Source organism: Pseudophryne corroboree, chromosome 2, assembly GCF_028390025.1.
Source record: "Pseudophryne corroboree isolate aPseCor3 chromosome 2, aPseCor3.hap2, whole genome shotgun sequence".
In the NCBI taxonomy this organism is placed as follows: Eukaryota; Metazoa; Chordata; class Amphibia; order Anura; family Myobatrachidae; genus Pseudophryne; species Pseudophryne corroboree.
This window is the reverse complement of record NC_086445.1, coordinates 321,415,599-321,436,514: the sequence shown is the minus strand read 5'-3', so window position 1 is coordinate 321,436,514 and position 20,916 is coordinate 321,415,599. Positions and strand designations below refer to the sequence as shown.

The following is a 20,916-nucleotide window of genomic DNA, read 5'->3' as shown; positions in this document are numbered from 1 at the left end:
TCAGAAGTCCCATTTCAAAACAAACTTGCATACAACTCTGAACCTAATTAGCGCAAAGTTACAAAACTAATGCAGATTAAATGGTCAAGAAATAGCTGGAAATGTAACATGTATTTTCTCTTTTTGTCAATTTAAGCTTCTAACCCAGACATGGCCCTTTGGAGTTGTAATTTGCAAATTGGTTCCATTCTTGCAAAAATCTTCAGTGGGGATCACCGTTCTGAGTCTGTGTGCCCTTAGTATTGACAGGTAATGTTTTTTTTCATTGCATGTTAAAACATATGAAGCTTGCTGAGCTGCCAAATATTATCTACATCTGGCATCTAAAAGGGATGAGTTCAAGTATTTTTTTTTTTAGCATGCACAAAACTGTATAAGTCATTTTACTTGTATTTTTGTAAACTGACAAAACAAATGTCATTGAAATGAATGCGAAGATGATGTTAACTTAGTTTACAGACACTATGTTTTGTTCATATAGGTACAGAGCTGTCACATCCCGAACTCGTGTTGGTGGGAATGGAATTTCTACATGGAGTATATTGGAAGTCACTTTAATCTGGGTTGTATCAATCGTGATAGCCGTCCCCGAGGCCATAGGATTTAGGATTTATCACCTTGAGTTCAATGGACATAAGCTGGAGACTTGTATACTTCACCCAATACAAATAACATCTTTCATGCAGGTAAGCTGCATTTTACCAATACTAAAATTTTGTATGTAAATTTACTCATTGTGCTAAATACCAATGTCATTATTTATAATATAGTGATCTGGTTATAAAGGCTAACATTACATAAAAAGTCACCTTATCCAGCTAATATACAGTAATTAGATGATTGTATACAGGGATGGACTGGTGGCTGAAATCGGCACACAAGAGGGGGGGGGGGGGATACTGCGAGTCAGTGCACCCCCTATTTCCATGGAGATGGGCGGGGGCGAGCAACACGCACATGGGGGTGTGCCACGAGTCAAGGGGCATGGACTGGCGGCACGCCTCCGTTTCAATGGAGACAGGTGGGAAGGCAGGTGCAGCCAGACCAGAGAGCGCAGCCCTCCCGACTCTCTGTGTGACAGGACTGGCCCACCAGCCCATCGGCTGATGAGCAGTCCGGCCCTGATTGTATATATCTACACAATAAAGATGGATACACACCTATACAATCGTTAGCCCCGTCTTCCAATACCAGGGAATGGTCAACGATTTTATAGGTATGTATGCTGTGACAATGAATTAGCCTATAAATGGCTTATAACGCTCCTGCCAGTGTAGGCACTGGATGGCTTGTGGGCGCTGGATGTACTGTGGGGACAACTGTCCTGGGCCACAACACCAAGATTTTAGGAGGGATATATTCAATAGTATGAAGGAGGCAGGAGCAAACAGCACCCCCCCCCCCCCATCTTCCTGCCAGGACCACAGTCCGGCGGCGGCCGAGAAGATCCACTAACGAGCATAACTCCTGACAATGAACAGGTACCATGGAAGGAGGGGGCTGGGGTGGAAAAGTTGTAGTTACGCCATTGACTACAGCAATGGTCGGGATCTGGAGGTTGCATCTTATGTGCTGTAGAGCTGATCTCCGATCTCCACAGAGAAGCCGCTTACTTCACTGTAGTTGCTGCCACCTCACTGGGAGTCACGGCTAGTTAGAGACGGCTTGGCTAATCAGGAGCATTTAACCAGATTAACCAAGAATCGAATATATGTGTACCCAGTATAAGACTTGCTGGAACAATTGTGCTTTATTTGGGAATTTCAGGTCACTGATTTACTCATTCTTATTTTAGTTTTACCAGACCTATAAGGACCTGTGGCTCTTCAGCTTCTATTTCTGCCTTCCTTTGCTTGTTACTGCAATATTTTATACTCTGATGACATGTCAGTTGTTACAGAAGAAAAGTGGAATGGGGATCGCTCTAAATGACCACTTAAAACAGGTAAAGTTTACTCCACTCCTTCCATTATTAATCTGTGATATCAGCTGGTGCTTTCCAATAGTAACCAACAAAATTTGCAGATACCCAGTCGGTGGCACTCAGGGCTCCCATAGGAAAAGATAAACCACATAGCAGTTGTGTCAACGTTTCAATGTTATTGTCCTGACGAAAATGTTTAAATAACATTGAAACGTTGACACAACTGCTATGTGGTTTATCTTTTTCTATGGGAGCCATGAGTGCCGCCGACTGGGTATATATATATATATATATATATATATATATATATATGTTGTATGTGTATATATATATATATATAATTCCACATGTAGAAGGGGATCTCTATTAGTTGTTGTATTGTTGCCAATTCTATATGATATGGAAAAATTATATATCTTTAATAATGCTAATAAGTGTCTCACCCTGTCATACCAAGCTGAGTGAATGCCAATATTTTTATCTCGGGAGGCGTGTCGCCGACCGTATGTCTATCTATCTAAATAAGTATGATCCAGACTTCCGGTTCCGGCTCCCATGTGATCGGGAGCCTGGCGTGAGAGCTCCGTTGCTACCCCAGCCAGCACAGCAAGCAGAGCCGCAATCGCGGACACAAACCCGGCGGTTCCCGCAGCCTCAGTGAGGGGAAGGTCTCCTCCACCATATGGAGAAGTTTTTCACCTCTTCCATGCCGGCAAAGCAGCAAAGATCCCGCTCTGAGCGGCGCCGGGCAGAATCCATTATGGCCGCCGCACCGGACACACAGGATGGTCCGCAGCTGGATGATGGGTCTCGGCCTGCCTCTCCCGACCCTGCAGCCCCAGTCTCATATGAGGATGTCGTGAAAGCTATCAAGGTAATGATGGGGCCCTTCATGGACACACACGCTGCTAAGTTAACGCAGGTGGCACAGGACATTAAGTCTCAGATGAAACAGCTGTCCCAGAGGGTATTAGTCACGGAGTAGAGATTGGGGGAAGTGTTCCAAGATGTAGCAGAATTGAAAACGAACGCTGACACTATGCAGAAATCTTATTACCAAGTTATGAATAAATTAGACGACCTGGAGAACAGATCGAGGAGGATAACCTCAGGCTCATGGGCCTAGCAGAATCTCTTAAAGGGCCAGACCTATACCGTATTCTACAGAAGTCTCTTCCAGAGTTGCTGGACATTAAGGATACATGTGCAGACATGGTAGTGGAGAGGGCCCATCGTCTCGGACCGCCCAGGACGGGTCAGAACGCGAGGCCACGCGTGGTAATTTTTCGTTGTTTAAACTTTCTGCATAACGAAGCTATTTGGTCTGCTTCCAGGAGACACAGAGCTCTGGCATGGGATGGTAGGGACATTCGTCTCTTTCAGGATTACTCCGCAGAAGTCTCCCGAGCCCGCAAGGATTTCTCCCAGATTTGTTCCCGCCCGGTCCAGGAGGGCAAGAAATTTGCACTGCTGTACCCTGCACGATTACGGCTCTTTGAAGGGGAATCATTTTGTGACTTTTCTAATGCGGCTGACGCAGCTGGCTACCTGTCTGAAGGAAGAAAGTCGGGACACTCATCCTCTCCTGCTTCTCCACGTTCCGCATCATAGGCCCTGTGCTGAGAGATTCACGCGTTACTTGATGAAAGGCCTGGAGGTTCTGGATGGGACTGCTTGCATGCCTGCTATTTGTATGGTATCAATATGCGGGGAAAAAATTGCTTAAGTGATACTCATCCAGTTTACAAATACTAAACACCCTCTTTTCCTTAATCTCAGTTTAGTTTGCTCAGTTGGGCTGGGGGGAAACTGGGAGTTTCATTTTTTCATTGAAGGTAGCTATTGACCAGGGTGTGCTAGGGGTAAGCACGCCATGTTTGAAGTTAACATTACGGATTTCTAAATGGCGGGAAGTCCTTATTTCTTGGATGATGGAGGCGAGTTGCAGCCTCCTGTCCCTCTCTGTGTCTTGTCTAGTCCCCCCTGTATGTTTGCTCAAGTAGGTGGTGGGTGGAGCAGCGGTAGCTGGATCGCCATTGCATTTATGTGCTCGTCATTACTTCACTGGGTCTATTTAGATTGGCTGCATGTCATCTTTAACGATTAGCACATGGAACGTGGGGGGTATTAACTCCCCGGCTAAGAGGAAAAAAATTCTTATGTATATGAACTTGCTCCGTATGGATATAGCTTTCCTGCAGGAAACGCATCTCCTTCCTCTAGAGATGGCCAAACTTAACACACTTCGGTGGTCAGTGTTGGCCTCGGCCCCATACTCCTCTAAGGCACGGGGGGTAGCCATATTGATTAGACAGTCTCTTTCTTATACTGTTCATTCTGTAAAGGTGGACCCGCAGGGTCGGTATATTATTGCAGACGTCACAGTAGACTGCACACGCCTATTGCTATGTAACATATATGCTCCGAATAATCGCCCCAAAGGGTTTTTTCTAGAAATGCTGAACAAACTGTATGGTCATATAGATTCCAACATTGTGTTAGGGGGGGATTTCAATGTGGTTTCGTCTCATGTTATGGATAGGAATGTGGCTTCCAGTCGAGGGCTTAGTGACCCTAAAGTGGGGGTTAACTATATAACCCGCCGGCTGCGGGTGGTGGATGTGTGGATGGCGTGCTATCCGCTAGAACGTGATTATACTTGCCTGTCAGCTGCATATGGTACGCTCTCCCGCATTGATTACTTGCTGTTGTCAGAACATATGTTCCCTAAGGTTATGGATGCTGGGATCGAAGCTATAAGTATCTCGGATCATGCCTTATGTTGGATTAAGCTGGCGGTGCAGGTGAATAAGGGTCCGGTGCGGCAGTGGCGGTTCCCGACACATCTAGCTAATTCATTGAAATTTCATAACATGTTGGAGGCGGCGTGGCTAGATTATAAATGTAATAACGCAAGTTATGAGTCTGAGAAGCCTCTGACATTCTGGCAGGCATCTAAACCCGTCATGAGAGGGGTAATTATGTAGTACTGCGCACACAGGGATAGGTAATTAGACGGCTCATACTTGGAAGCCCAGGCAAACTTAACGACTTCCTTTCAGAGGTTTAAGCATTCACCTACTCCAACTAATAGGGCTGATTATAATAACAAAAAGGCCGTTTTTGATAATATTCTGAATCACTTAGAAGCCAAGCACACTTTCTATAGGTCTGCTTCTTTTCACAGATATGGTAATAAACCGGGGAAATTAATGTCCTTCTTATTGAAAGGGCGCCATTCTTCCTCAGTAATAAAATCCCTCCGCACTAGTGATGGTACTAGGGTCAGGTCTAATGCCAAAATATCGGAGGTACTGACACCCATCTCGGGGAAGGAGGTGGAGAGGGTGATTAAGGCACTGAAGACTGGAAAGGCACCGGGACCGGACGGCCTCTCCAATGATTACTATAAAATCCTAATGCCCCATATCCGGGACACATTGCAGGTATCTTTTCATGAATTACTCTCCGGTTGGGCCCTGCCAGGTTTCTTTAACTCAGCGTTCCTCAGGGTGTTGCCGAAGCCTGGCAGGGATCCGGAACTCCCGGAATCTTATAGGCCTATTTCCCTGCTTAATACGGACTATAAGCTATTTACCAAGATATTGGCTGACAGGTTAAAACTTGTATTGCCCTCCATTGTCCACCCAGATCAGTCGGGATACATTTGGGGCCACCAGGCGGTGGTTAATATAAGAAAAGTCTTAACAGTAATGCAGAGGTTACAGTCTTCCTCAGATACGGGCACCAATGTAATTTTATCACTTGACGCCGAAAAGGCATTTGATATGGTGACTTGGGACCATTTATTTGATACCCTACATAGGTTCGGGGCCCCAATGTTGGTCCGCCTATACACAGACCCGGCCACGCAAGTATTAGGCAATGGCTATATTTCTTCCCCCTTCTACATCCAGAGAGGCACCCGTCAGGGCTGTCCTCTATCCCCTCTACTATTCGCCCTGGCCCTGGAGCCACTGGCGATATCCCTCCGTGGCGCGTCTTCCTTTAGAGGCATTTTGGTGGGCAGGCTGGAGGTTAAGATAGTGTTGTTTGCTGACGATATGTTGCTATTTATCGCTGACCCCAGCAGGTCGATAGGACCTATAGTCTCCATCATTGATAGCTTTGGATCCTTTGCGGGTTACAAGGTTAATCTTTCCAAATCGGAACTCATACCTCTATCGGGAGATGCGTCCTTCTTTAATAGGCACCCGATATTGTACCAGTTCCCTAGGACCCAGAGGGCTCTTAAGTATTTGGGGATAATGATACCCACATCACTGGAAATGTTGTATACAGTTAACGTTGCCCCGGTCCTGATGGCTGTCCGGGTTCTCCTAGATGGGTGGGTTAATTTGCCCTTGTCCTTGCTGGGAAGGGCCACGGTCCTTAAAAGTGTAGTGTTCCCGAAACTCTCATATATTTTGCAGATGCTGCCATAACGCCTTACAAAAAAGACTGTAGGTCTGTAAATTCCATGTTCTCTAAATTCTTATGGGGGGGAGGAGGAAACCAAGGATTTCTTATGCTAAACTTCAGATGCCAAGGGCGGAGGGGGGGCTGGGGATTCCAGACTTGGAAGCGTTTAGTAGAGCGGTGATGTTCCGCTATGTCACAGACTGGTTATGGCAGCGTTCTTGTTTTACCAATTATACATTGGAGGAGGAACTGTTTGCCCCCTTCTCTCCCAGCGCCCTCCTTCACACCCCAAGGAACAAGCTGCCGGCATCACTCAAGGCGAATATTATCCTTTCAGATACTCATGGAGCCTGGCACTATTCCAATTCAAAATTACATAGAAACCCGGCCTCCTCCCGTTACACAACTTTCTGGGGGAATCCCTGCTTCAGTCCTGGGCTGGAAAATGCTAACTTTAAGCAGTGGCGGAGCGGGGAATTTCGTCTATTAGAGACGTATTTGACCCTGGGGGAAGGCATATGCTCTCCTTTGAGGTATTAAAGTCCAAATATGGTATAGCAAACTCAAATTTTTATATGTACCTGCAAGCCCGACATTTTGTCATTACTATGGCTGTCCCTATGACCTCGCCAGACAAACAGGATCCGATAGCCACTCTCCTCACTCTCACGAATGCCTCGGCTTATCGTTTATCTTATTATTATGACCATTTACGGGTGATACAGACGGAAAAGCTATGGAAACGTACGGTTTCTAATTGGGAGGGGGATGTACCGGACTTCCCGGCGCAACCAATTCTACTGAAATCCTGTCAGTATACATTTAAATATCTACACTCGGCTCAGCTTCAGGAAGTGTACTTTAAGTTATTACACAGGGCTTACATAGCCCCGGCCCAAAGAGTGCATATGATCCCGGATGGGAATAGTGAATGTTTAAAATGCCACATGTCAAGGGCCTCCTTTTTTCATTGTTTTTGGACATGTAGGAAGATTGCCACGTTTTGGAACAAAGTTATTGTATTTATTAATAGAACTCTCTCATTGAGGGTCGCCAGAGACCCCATAGCTTGTTTATGCAACTGTTGTGAGGGTTGGCCTCTTGGCCCGGATAGGAAGCGAGTTACGCCCATTCTCACGGTCATCCTCACGGTGGCTAATAAGGTTATTTTGAACCATTGGACGAAGAAGTCATCTCCCTCTTTGGGGGAATTAAAAAATGTTCTTTTACGGGTTCTCTATTTCAAGCGCCAAGCCACCTTGCCAGACATTGAGAGGGGAGTCGCTCGCTTTTACTCGAAATGGGAGCCTTACATTGACAGTCTAGACATTGATACACAGGGCCACATTGAAAAGCTCTTTGAAAATACCTTCTGGGTTCTTCACAAACATGTAGATGCTAATTGATATGAGTTAATACTTTGCTATATTGAGGTTGGTGGGCACATGGAATGGGGTAATGTATGTATGTATGCCACGCGACTAAGGAGTGAACTGTCTTGTCTTGTCTCCCCCCCCCCCCCCCTTCCCTTTTCCCTTCTTGTGTTCTCCCTTATTATTTTATGATGTTTATAAGTGGGTGATGACAGTTTACAGTGTATAAGTATAGGATATGCGAAATTAAGTGGTACGAGTTGCAAGGCACAAGACACTCGCAGTACTGTTAATGCTGAAATGTATGTATGTATCTTGGCCATTCCTATCTTTTTTCATTTTGACTCACCACTGTATGTAAAATGTTATATTATAAAAATGAGAAAATAAAAACAGTTTTACAAAAAAAAATAAGTATGATTCCAAACGTAAAAGGGGATCTCTAGTAATTGTTGTATAGTTTCCAATTCTGTATGACATGGACCTATTATGTATATATATATATATATATATATTTACTTTGAAAATAATGTTAATAAGTGTCTCTCTGTCATACCAAGCTGAGTGAATGCCAATATTTTTACCTGTACATATACTGCAAATATCTAAATAAAAAAACACTTTCATGAGTAGGAAAGACAGTTTCTTATAGACTGTAATTCTTGTAATGTGTCATCATTACTTCATAGGAAATCCCATCAGTTGATGTTTAGTTAATGATTAAAAACTGATCCTTATGGCACCATCCCACATCAAGCCCTATCTGATTTATTTTACTGAGTATTTCCTGCTATTATCAGGTTAGCACCTGTTTCTTATCAAACATCAGAAAGCAGCAGTAGTTTTCAGTACTATAAATCCTGGTAATAAAACAATCACTTATCTATCAAAGACACAATGTCTCGTCTTCACTCATCAAGTTAAGTAGACAAAATAATGGGAAACTACTGTAACAGATTTATCTATATAGTTATATGTGTGTACAGGTATATATATCACCAATAGAAAGTTTCCGTGTAAATTGTTTCATCCTGTTAGGAAAACTACCAGTGTAGGAGTAATATCTCTAAGCATTTTATTATTTTGGTACAGCAGTTTGTTTTAGAAAGTTAGAAAGTGACTGTCATGCATTTCACCATTGTACACTATACAAGTGGGCCAGCTCTTTGTGCATGCAGACATACTGTAGATGTGTGAATGAAGAATGCATTTCACAGTACAATGAGTTCCAATAGTCCACAGCAGATAGCTTATGTAGCAGAACCTACAGTAAAGTCTGTTGGGTATACAGTACGTATTAAGCCTTGGAGAGAGATAAAGTACCAACCAACGAGCACCTGTAGTTTTCAAAAACAGCCTGTAACATGGCAGTTAGGAGCTGATTGGCTGGTACTTTATCTCTCTCCACTTTATCACTATCCAAAGCTTAGTACATCTCCCCCTGTATCTGTGGGAGGTGATTGATAGACAGTTACAAGGTCGACAGTCAATAGGTCGACACCATAGGGTAAACAGTTAAAAGGTCAACATGGTCAAACGGTCGACATGAGGGCACTTTTTTTAGGGTTTTTTTCATGTTTTCACAACTTTTGCTGCATTTACTATCCATATCACAAACCATTACCTTTAGTAACCACCAATCCCGAAGCGTGTCGAGTGAAGCGAGCCTGCAATAGGATGCATTTCCCAAATTTGGGTGAAATATGTTTAAAAATACATAATTATTATTATTATTTATTTATTAGCAGTTTCTTGTATAGCGCAGCATATTCCGTTGCGCTTTACAATTAGAACAACAGTTATAGACCAAAACTGGGCAAAAACAGACAGACAGAGGTAGGAAGACCCTGCTTGCAAGCTTACAATCTATAGGGAAATGGGCATTGATACACAAAGAGAGATGCTACCTATTGCGTAATGGTCCACCAGATTGCTAGGTTCTTAATGGATTGTATGATATGATCACCCAGCAATGCTGGAAGGCAAAATATGTGAGGTTATGTGGACTGTACAGAGAGGATGTAATTGGATAGGTGCAACACTGAAGGTTATGTGGGTGGGTCTGGAATTTGATAGGCTTGTCTGAAGATGTGAGTTTTCAGGGAACCTTTAAAGGTTTGGAGACTAGAGGTGAGTCTAATTGTGCGTGAGAGGGCATTCCACAGAGTGGGTGAAGCGCGGATAAAGGGGGTCATTCCGAGTTGATCGCTCGCTAGCTAGTTTTAGCAGCCGTGCAAACACTATGCCGCTGCCCACTTGGGAGTGTATTTTAGCTTAGCAGAAGTGCAAACGCATGTGCAGCTTTGCTCTGCAAAAACGGTTTGTGCAGTTTCAGAGTAGCTCTGAACCTACTCAGCACTTGCGATCACTTCAGCCTATTCGTGTCCGGATTTGATGTCATACACCTGCCCAGCGAACACCCAGCCACGCCTGCATTTTTTCAGACACGCCTGCATTTTTGCAAACACTCCCTGAAAACGGTCAGTTGACACCCAGAAATGCCCCCTTCCTGTCAATCTTCTTGCGGCCGACAGTGTGACTGAAAACTTTGCTAGAACCTGTGCAAAACACCAAATGCCTTTGTACCCGTACGTTGCGCGTGTGCATTGCGGAGCATATGCATGCGCAGAAATGCCAATTTTTAGCCTGATCGCTGCGAACAACGGCAGTTAGCGATCAACTCGGAATGACCCCCATAGTCCTGTAATTTTGAGTGGGAACTAGTAATACATGTGGATGAGAGACACAGATCTTGTGCAGAGCTGAGAGGTCTGGTAGGGAGATATTTTGAGATGAGTGAAGAGATGTATGATGGTGCAGTTTGGGTAACAGCCTTGTATGTAAGTAAAAGTATTTTATATTTAACACAGTAAAATACCGGTAACCAATGGAGGGACTGACAGAGCAGATCAGCAGACGAAGAACGTCTAGCGAGGAAGATTAGCCTTGCAGCTGCATTTAAAATGGATTGTAGTGGTGAGAGCCTATGTTTGGGAAGACCAGTAAGGAGACTATTACAATAATCAATGCGGGAGATGATGGGTGCATGGATTAGAGTTTTTGCAGTGTCTTGCGTAAGATAAGGACGTATTTTGGATATGTTTTTTAGGTGCATGTAACATGATTTAGAGACAGATTGAATGTGTGGAATACAGCTCAGAGTTAAGGATGATGCCTAGGCAGCGAGCTTGTTGGGTAGGGTCGATAGTCGCATTGTCAACAGTTATGGAGATATCAGGTTGGTAACTTCTCTTGGCTGGTGGGAAAATAATTAATTTTGTTTTGGAAATGTTGAGTTTGAGGTGGCGAGATGACATTCAAGATGAAATGGCAGACAGGCATTCAGTGACACGAACCAATGCAGATGGTGATGAATCTGGGTAGGATAGGTAGATTTGAGTATCATCAGCGTACAAATGATACTGAAATCCGAAGTAGCTGATTAGTTCACCAAGAGATGCGGTATAAATTGAGAACAGCAGAGGACCCAAGACTGAGCCTTGCGGTACTCCAACTGATAGAGGTAGAGAAGAAGAGGTAGAATCAGAGAAGTGAACACTGAAAGAGCAATAAAATAGGTAGGATGAGAACCAAGTAAGGGCTGTGTCCTGAAGACCTAGGGATTGTAGTGTTTGTATGAAAAGAGAGTGGTCTACAGTGTCAAAAGCAGCAGAGAGATCTAGAAGAATAAGAAGTGTGTAATGGCCTTTCAATCTAGCAGTGACCAGATCTTTCACTACTTTGGTCAGTGCCGTCTCTGTGGAGTGTTGGGTACAAAAGCCTGACTGAAGTGGGTCCAATAAGTTGTGGGAGTTAAGAAAGTGTGTAAGGCGAGTGTAGGCAAGTCTCTCAAGTGGCTTGGAGGGACATGGTAGCTGAGAAATGGGACAGTAGTTAGAGAGTGTGTTTGGGTCAGAGTCGTGGTTTTTTTTTAGAATGGGAGTAATCACTGCATGCTTAAACAGATAAGGAAAGATACCAGTAGAGAGAGAGATTACAGATATTAGTTAAGGTTGGGATAAGCACAGGAGACACAGTTTTACTGACTTGTGAGGGTATAGGATCAAGAGGAGAGGTAGTGGAGTGGGAAGATGAAAAGAGTGTTGACACTTCATCTTCACTTGTCGGATCAAATGAAGAGAGGGTGCCAGAGGTTCAGGTAGGGATGATAATAACATAATAATATTAAAAAAAATGTATGTCGACCTAATGCTGTCAACCTTTATAATGTCTATCTTCTGTATCACGCCTGTATCTGTTCCACTGCTGGTTGCTGAATGAACAAGAGTGCATTTATCCTCTACTCCATCCCACTGAATGTTGTCAGCAGGATCAAAAGGATCACACCATTGTTTTGGAATTGACATTAAACCTTGATTTTTTGGATTTATATTTCCCTCTACAATACTCTGGAATAAAGAGGAGTTTATAGTAAACACGGTTACTGTATTGTTAGATGGACAGAGCCTGTGGCTGTACAACAACTGCATCAATTCACCATCCATTCACTGCTGTGTTTGATAGTTGGTATGGGGATCTTGTTAGGGTTATCTAATTATGGCTCCTTGGTTTTGTCTGTCCAGAGACATTGTTCCAGAAGTCTTGTGTTTTATTCAGACCCAGTGACAGATGTACTTAGCCATGGAGAGAAATAAAGGGGTCTATTTGTGAAGCAATGAAAAGATTAGAGAAGTGAGCCAGTGGAGAAGTTGCCCATGGCAACCAGTCAGTGTTGAGGTAACATTTATAAAGTGCATTCTATAAAATTATAAGTAGCAGCTGATTGGTTGCCATGGACAAATTCTCCACTGGCTCACTTCGCCACACTTTTCACTGCTTCATGACTAGACCCTAAAGTGGATGAAGATAAAGTACCAGCCAATCAGATTCTAACTGCCATGTTACTGGCTGTGTTTTAAAAATGACAGTTAGGAGATGATTGGTTGGTATGTTATCGCTCTCCAAGGCTTAATACATCTGCCCCTCAGTGTGCACACATAAGCAGTGATGTAATGATTTACTGAGGGATTAGGAAGGGCTTTCTCCTGGCTTCCTTTGAATAGCCACACTTGTTCATTTTGTGATGGTGGACCCATAAACTAAGGGGAGATGAATCAAACCCTTGAGAGAGATAAAATAGAGAAGTTGCCCATAGCAACCTATCAGCTTTTGTATGTCGTTTTATAGACTGTGCTAGATAAAAGATACTGTAGGTAGAAGCTGAAATTGGCAACTTCTCCACTTTTATTTCTCTGGAAGGTTTAATGCATCTCCCTCAAAGCTGGATTTGCACTATAAGATTATTTGTGACATTTTTCCAGTTGGAGCGAAAACCTATGGGAGCAAATGACAATTGACAATTTGTTCCCAAACACTAGAAAAATAAGAGTTATGGTAAAACGAACCCTCGTTAACTCTTTTTCTTTGAGGTCCATGGGATCCACAGGGTTAACATTAGAGTATGCTTGTTGGTGACCAGGATCAGTCCCCGAACAGCAAAGCTTTTGAGCCTCCCAGGATGCACTTGGTCCCACTCCCCTCATACCCAGCCCACAGCTCAGGCTCTTCAGTTTTAGTTAACAAGCCCAAAGCAGGAACTGGAGAAGAGAGAAGGAAGAAGGGTACACACAGGAAACACACTTTCACTTGTAGGAGAAGGGAACTGGTGACCAAGAAGAGTAACCAATTGAAGCTAGGTGCATCAGGGTGGGTGCCATGTGGATCCCATGGACCTCAAAGAAAAAGAGTTAATTAAGGTAAGTTTTACCATAACTCTTATTTTCTTCTTCAGGGTCCATGGTCTCCACAGATTTGTCCCAAAGCAGTTGTAATAGGGATGGACTGCTCCTAAGCTGAAAGGAGGACATTGCGGCCAAAGGCTGCATCCTGAGAGGCAAACATATCAAAGGCATAGAACCTAAGAAACATGTGGGCAGAAGATCACATAGTGGCTCTGCATAGTTGTTCAGCAGACGTGCTACGGCAGGCTGCCCATGAAGGACCCACAGAGCAAGTAGAGTGAGCAGAGACTGTACTTGGAATCGGAAGTTCAGGATGCATTTAATCCTGTGAGATGGTCATGCAGAGCCAACGTGCCAATGTTTGTTTATTGGCTGGCCAGCCTCATTTGTGGAATCCATAGAGAATGAATAAAGAATCTGTTTTCCTAATGGAACTAGTACGAGCCACAAAGATTTTTAGAGCACAAACCACGTCCAAAGAAAATTCCTCTTTTGAAAGGCCAGGTTCTTGGAAGGCCAGTACCGCAATTGACTCGTTGATATGGAACTTGGAGACCACCTTAGGTAGGTATCCCTGCTTAGTCCGAAGACAGCCCTGTCATGTTGAAATATCAAAAAAGAGCTGGTTACAGGTGATTGCCCCCAAGTTAGAAACTCGTTGGGATGAAGCAATGGCCAAGAGGAAGAGAGTCTTTGCGGTCAACCATTTAAGGTCAACAGAATCCAGTGGTTCAATGGGAGGTTGTTGCAAGGCAAAAGAACCAAGGACAAATCCCAAGGAGCCACTGGAGGAACAAAGGGAGGATAAATCCGGAATTCCCCCTGCGGGAAGGTACGGACATCAGGAAAGGGAGCAAGTCTTTTCTTAAACCAGACAGACAGAGCAGAGACCTGAACTTTAAAAGAAGCAAGTCAAAGTCCAACAGTAATGCCCAATTGTAGAAATGCTAGAAGTCTAGGAATCCAAAAAACCAGAGGATCATAGTGGTGATTAGCACATCACTGAAAGCAAGAGTTCAAGACACGGTAATAAATTCGAGCTGATGTTGGTTTCTGAGCATGAAGCATGGTTTAAATAACCGCACTGGAAAACCCTTTATCCTTTAGGATGGATGACTCAAGAGCCATGTCATCCAAGACAAGCGAGCTAGGTCTGGGTGTAACCAGGGACCTTGTGATAAAAGGTCGAAGAGGAAGCGAGGAGATCTCGTCTATGGAGAGACACTAAAGATATGTGAACCAATGATACCTGGGCCATGCCAGAGCCACTAAAATGATCGTGCCACCTTCCTCTTTGAATTTGCGTAGTACTCCGGGAAGAAGAGATACTGGAGGTAAGAGATACTGTAAGTCAGACGAAAGATCCATGAGACTGTTAGTGCATCCACAAAGGTTGTGTCTGGATCTCGTGTTCTGGCCCCGTACACGGGTACCTTGTGGTTGTGTCTTGAGGACATGAGGTCCACATCTGGAAGACCCATTTGTTCACCAGAAGCTGAAAGACATCTGGGTGTAGAGACCACTTGCTGGCATACACATCCTGTTGACTGAGGAAGGCTGCTTCCCAGTTGAGGACACCCCGGGATGAATATCGCGGAGATAGCCAGAAGATGGGTTTCTGCCAAGGCAAGAATCCATGCTACTTCCTGCATCATTGGAACACTGTGAGTGCCCCCTTGCCAATTGATATAAGCTACTGTTGTGGTGTTGTCTGACTGTACTTGCACGGGAGAACCGTAAAGAAGGTCCCTGTAAACTTCTAGAAGTTCCAGGACATTTATTGGAATCTCTGTCGAGGACCAGCCTCCCCTAAAGGAGAGACTACCTGTGACAGCTCCCGAACCGTGGAGGCTGGCATCCGTGGTGAGAAGAATCCAGGGTGGAATTCCAAATGAGCAACCCTTGTCCAGGTTGGGAGTGTTTAGTCACCAGGAGAGGGATGTGTGGACTTCCTGAGGCAGAACCATTGTCTGAGAGTTAATATGCTGGGTTTGTCCACTCCCCCTGGTGAGTATTAGGCATTGGAGAGTCCTGGAGTGGAATTGGCCGTATTCCACCATGTCAAAGCAGGATACCATGGAGCCCAGGGTCTGGATTGCTGAGTGAATAGAAACCCCGTGACTGTGTAGGTTGCATATGCGCAATTGTAGTGCTGCAATCTTGTCTGGAGGAAGAAAGATGCATTGTACATGAACATCCAGCAGACCTCCAAGATGGAGCATTCTCTGAGATGGGATAAGAGAGCCCAGTTGTTCAGCCAGCCGTGACTCTGTAGAAATTACACTGTCACCTGGAGATGATGATGGAGGACCTCTGGAGAATGTGCTAGAAGAAGGAAGATGTCATCCAGGTAAGGGAATATACATATTCCCTGTCGTCGAAGATGAGCAGCCATCACTGCCATGAGTTTAGTGAACACCCTGGGAGCTGTGGAAAGCCCGAAGGGTAGAGCCTGCAACTGGAAATGCTGAAAGAGGACAGCAAATCAGAGATATTGTTGTATATCCAGGAAGACCATAAAATCCCCAAGCCGCATAGTCAGAATAATGGAATGAAGAGTTTTCATTCAAAACCTGGGCACTTGGAGGTATCTGTTCAGTAACTTTAGATTAAGGATGGGACAATAAGACCCATTGGGTTTCTGAAGAGTGAAGAATAGAACCCCTGGCCCGGTTGAGACATGGGGACAGGAGTAATTACACCCAATTGTAGAAAAGAATGAATGAATGACTGTCTTCAGTGCCTTGGCTATGTTGAGGTCTGCTGGTGGATGGGTAGGAAAGTATTGTCTGGGAGGACACTTCAGTAAGAGAGAGCATATCCATGAGAGACCACTTCTCGAACACAGGCATCTATTGTGATCTGACACCATGCATAGGTGAAATTATAGAAGTCAGCCTCCCACCCTGGGGAACTGATTCTGATTCTGACCCTGGGGAACCCCAGGGGGAGGCCCGTCCCATCAGGCAGATCGTTTATCCTCTGGTTTGATAGTTGGGCGTCTAGCCTCCCAGGCCTGCTTGGGTTTAGGCTTAGAGGCCTTTGTTTGGTGAGATAGTCTAGGGAAGGTCTGACCTCTGGCCTTGCCCTGAGGGCAAAAGGACTGAAAGAATGACGTCTTAGGCCACGCAGAGGAAGCTGATGGTAGGCAAGCTGTTTTAAAAGTTGCCAGGTTGTTGACAATCTTGTCCAATTATGGTCCAAAAAGAAATTTGCCTGTGTCTTGAAGTGCTTCCAGGGCTTTCTTAGCACCAGAGTCTGCCTTCCAGGAACGAAGCCAAACAATGCTGTGTGCTGCCACAGAAGCAGCTGAAGCTTTGGAGGACAGTAGAGCTGTATCCAGAACAGCCTCTCCAAAGTAATACAACTATAAATAAAAATATTGTGGGCGCTCTGAAAATTGATGTAATAACAGCTGCTGGTTTTGTAAACACAATGGTTTATTCATAAAGTGCTTTAAAAATAAATTAAGACAATAAATTCATCACAACATGTCATAAAACAATTAAAACAAAACTATGGACACGTGTCCTATGACTCAAGACCTGCAGGTCTTGAGTCATAGGACATATGTCCATAGTTTTGTTTTAATTGTTTTATGACATGTTGTGATTAATTTATTGTCTTAATTTATTATTAAAGCACTTTATGAATAAACCATTGTGTTTACAAAACCAGCAGCTGTTATTACATCAATTTTCAGAGCGCCCACAATATTTTTATTTATAGTTGTGTATACATTTTGGTGGATATCCAGATTCCCCAATTGTGGGCTGCCAGAAAATTATAAACGTAAATTTATTAATTTAGAGTGTTTTTATTTTAAATAGCGCCCACTTTTTCTACTTTCTCCAATGTAATAGGCAGCATCGCTGATGTTAGCAATTAGTGACAGTTGTTCCTTGGTTGCCTCTGAGGGGAAACTGTTGTTAAGGGCATCAGCCCTGTTTTCAATAACCTTAGCTACCCATGCCGTAGCAGGTCTGGCCGTGGCACCTGTAAGTGAATATAAAAATTTGAGACACATGTGCAATTACCTATCAGGTATGTCCTTAAGGGGTCTACTATGGTATGCCAACACTTGGGATCCCGGCGCCCAGCATACTGGTACAAGGATCCCAACCGTCGGTATTCCGTCAGCGGGACGAGGGCAAAAGAGCCCCTTGTGGGCTCGCTGCGGGCACGGAGACGCACTACGTGCAGTACACTATTTATTCTCCCTCCAGGGGTGTCGTGGTCACCCCAAGAGGGAAAATAGTTGTCACAATGCCGGCTGTCGGGATTCCAGCGCCGGTATGCTGAGCGCCGGGAACCCTACAGCCGGCATATCAAGCGCCACCTGTCCTTAAGTGAGGACGCTGTCGGAATAGAAAGAATGGAACTTTTAATTAAACGTGTCACATGGGCATCCACAGTAGGTGGAGTTTACGATTTTGTACAATCAGCCATAGGTAACGGATAAAATGAGTTCAGTCGTTTAGTTACAGTAAATTTCCTGCCACGATTTTCCATGCTTCACTCATAGCATGAGAGAAATGATCAGAGTGTGGAAGCTCAGCCACTACTACTTATTGGCATTTACACAGAGGGTCTTTAGATTTAGATACTGGTTCAGTATCTTCTAACGGAAATGAGAATTTAACTGCCCTAACTAAAGCAGCTACATTAAATTTGGTCTGCATCTCTTCTTCTGCATCAGAGGATTCAGCCTGATCTGCTGCATCAGAAGATTCCTAAGAATCTGATAGTGGCTTGGACTGTGAACATGGTACAGCATGCTTGGTGGCAGTAGGATCAGGTATTGTCATCTGACCCTACAATATATTTTGAAATGCAGCCGATGAAGCAGACAGACTCGGTATAGAGTTATAAAACAAGTCCATCCAGGAAGTCTGGCCGGGTGGGGCTGGAAAGGGCTGATAAACAGGCTGTAATGGCTGTGGGAGACTCATAGAGGGAATCACAGACTGGGCTGCAATATGGTAAGCAATCTTAGCCAGCATGTTAAAAAAATTAGGCCCATGGAGGGTCCAGTGCTAGCAGTGGGGGAGCTGATGGGCCAGGAGATACAGAACAAGAGGCACACTGACCATCTTGCAATAATTCATGAGGTGAAACCTCTGCTGCACAGGTCCTACATGAAATTAGAGTAGGAGCTCCAGCTTCTTTATCTGCCTTGCCTTTGTTAGAAATAACTGCAAGGAGAGTACACACACAATATGGTAATGTTCAGTGTGTAACTGAAGACAGTATGTGACATTGAGCCTGCACAAATACAATAATTTGCAATGTGTGGCTATGTAAACCATGTACACACCAGTATCTTAGAGTTACTGTTAAAGAAAGAAAGGAACAGGGAAAGCAATATATTGTTGTACAGAGAAAAACAAAAGTACAGACAGCAGAACTAGCGTATATACGTCACATACAATGCAGAAAATACAATGTAACTGCAGTGGGCACTGATATCAACCATCCAGCTATGAGAGCTAGTAGGATGCAGCGCTGTGTATAACCTGACTCCAAGTAGAGGTATACAGGGTGACCAAACCCAGCGTTCCCAGAGAACTGCAGAGCTTCTGTAATGGCTAACCAGCATTTCTGTGAGGAAAGAGGGTGTGGGAGGAGCAGCAAAGGACGGGAAGACCTCAGTGGAATGACACCCTGGGCTGGGGGAGGGGCTGCTGAGGAAGTGCGGCTTCCCCTTGCTGACATCCACCATCGGCCTTAGAAATACATCTCTTATTGCCAGTACAATATGCCCTGGTGGTCTAGTGAAGCCCAAGGTCACACAATGGTCTGTGTCCACGTCGGCACCACTGGTCCGTTTCCCTTAACTAGCAGTATAGGACTGCCATGATCGTGGGTTCTGCATATGGGAACTCATCTTACCTGTCCCCCATGAGTCCGGACTGCTGTTCGGGGAGTCTCCTGTCTGCCTCTGCTAGTGTCAAGCTGAAGGGTCCCGCCGAAATCCCCTACCTGAAGATGGCATCGCAGAACAGGTGGGGGTGTTAGAGCAGCAGCGCTGGCATCCTAGGGACTGCCTAGTATTGCCTACTCAGTTGAAAAAGTAAAAATATTAAAATATAAAAGTTTGGGCTGTAGCATGCAGCCCCACTGTTAATCGTTGACCAGCTCTTGCTGGAACCAGAACAAAACTGAAGAGCCTGAGCTGTGTACGGTGCATGAGGGGAGAGGGATTCGGTGCATCCTGGGAGGCTAAAAAATGTGCTGTTTGGTGCCTGATTCTGGTCTCCACCAAGCATACCCCAAGGTTAACCCTGTGGAGACCATGGACCCTGAAGAAGAAAAAAAAGACAAGAAAGAACATTTGATTTAACAAATTTATCAGAATGACCATTTTTGCCCATTTCTGGCTTTTGGGAGCAAATGCTCAATTGTCATTTACTCCCATACATTACAGGATTGTCGCTCCAACTGGAAAGATTGGACAGAATCGTATAGTGGCCCTCATTCCGAGTTGTTCGCTCTGTATTTTTCATCGCATCGCAGTGAAAATCCGCTTAGTACGCATGCGCAATGTTCGCACTGCGACTGCGCCAAGTAACTTTACTATGATGAAAGTATTTTTACTCACGGCTTTTTCTTCGCTCCGGCGATCGTAATGTGATTGACAGGAAATGGGTGTTACTGGGCGGAAACACGGCGTTTCAGGGGCGTGTGGCTGAAAACGCTACCGTTTCCGGAAAAAACGCAGGAGTGGCCGGGGAAACGGTGGGAGTGCCTGGGCGAACGCTGGGTGTGTTTGTGACGTCAACCAGGAACGACAAGCACTGAAATGATCGCACAGGCAGAGTAAGTCTGGAGCTACTCTGAAACTGCTAAGTAGTTAGTAATCGCAATATTGCGAATACATCGGTCGCAATTTTAAGAAGCTAAGATTCACTCCCAGTAGGCGGCGGCTTAGCGTGTGTAACTCTGCTAAATTCGCCTTGCGACCGATCAACTCGGAATGAGGGCCAGTGTGTATTCAGCTTAAGTGTGCAAACAGTGGCCTGGAAATTTCTGCATGAGACTTTTGGGTTCACATGAGTTCTCAGCAGGAACATATGGTTTGACCTCTGGGGAATGTATTGGGATACCCACTGCTAGGTAGATGGGCGACGCTCAACAATTGCTCCTCTGAGATCACTGCATATGTCTTTTCTACTTGACAAGAACCTGAGTGCTCCAGACTGAACTGTCAGATGATCTGCTATTACATAGACGTGATAGCTCTTCCCAATAATTAATTTAATCTATATATATATGTGTGTGTATGTGTATATATATATATATATATATATATATACTGCTCAAAAAAATAAAGGGAACACTAAAATAACACATCCTAGATCTGAATGAATGAAATATTCTTATTAAATACTTTGTTCTTTACATAGTTGAATGTGCTGACAACAAAATCACACAAAAATTATCAATGGAAATCAAA

General features: G+C 44.4%; 1 protein-coding gene across 1 annotated transcript in view; it reads left to right on the top strand.

Annotated features, from left to right (window-relative positions):
* Nucleotides 1–20,916, top strand: part of EDNRB (endothelin receptor type B) — a 61,399-nt gene that overhangs the window by 15,588 nt on the left and 24,895 nt on the right. The window contains exons 3-5 of the mRNA XM_063957120.1: nucleotides 137–249; nucleotides 482–686; nucleotides 1,796–1,945. Of these exons, the coding sequence (XP_063813190.1) occupies nucleotides 137–249; nucleotides 482–686; nucleotides 1,796–1,945 (468 nt within the window). The remainder of the gene's footprint in view (nucleotides 1–136; nucleotides 250–481; nucleotides 687–1,795; nucleotides 1,946–20,916) is intronic.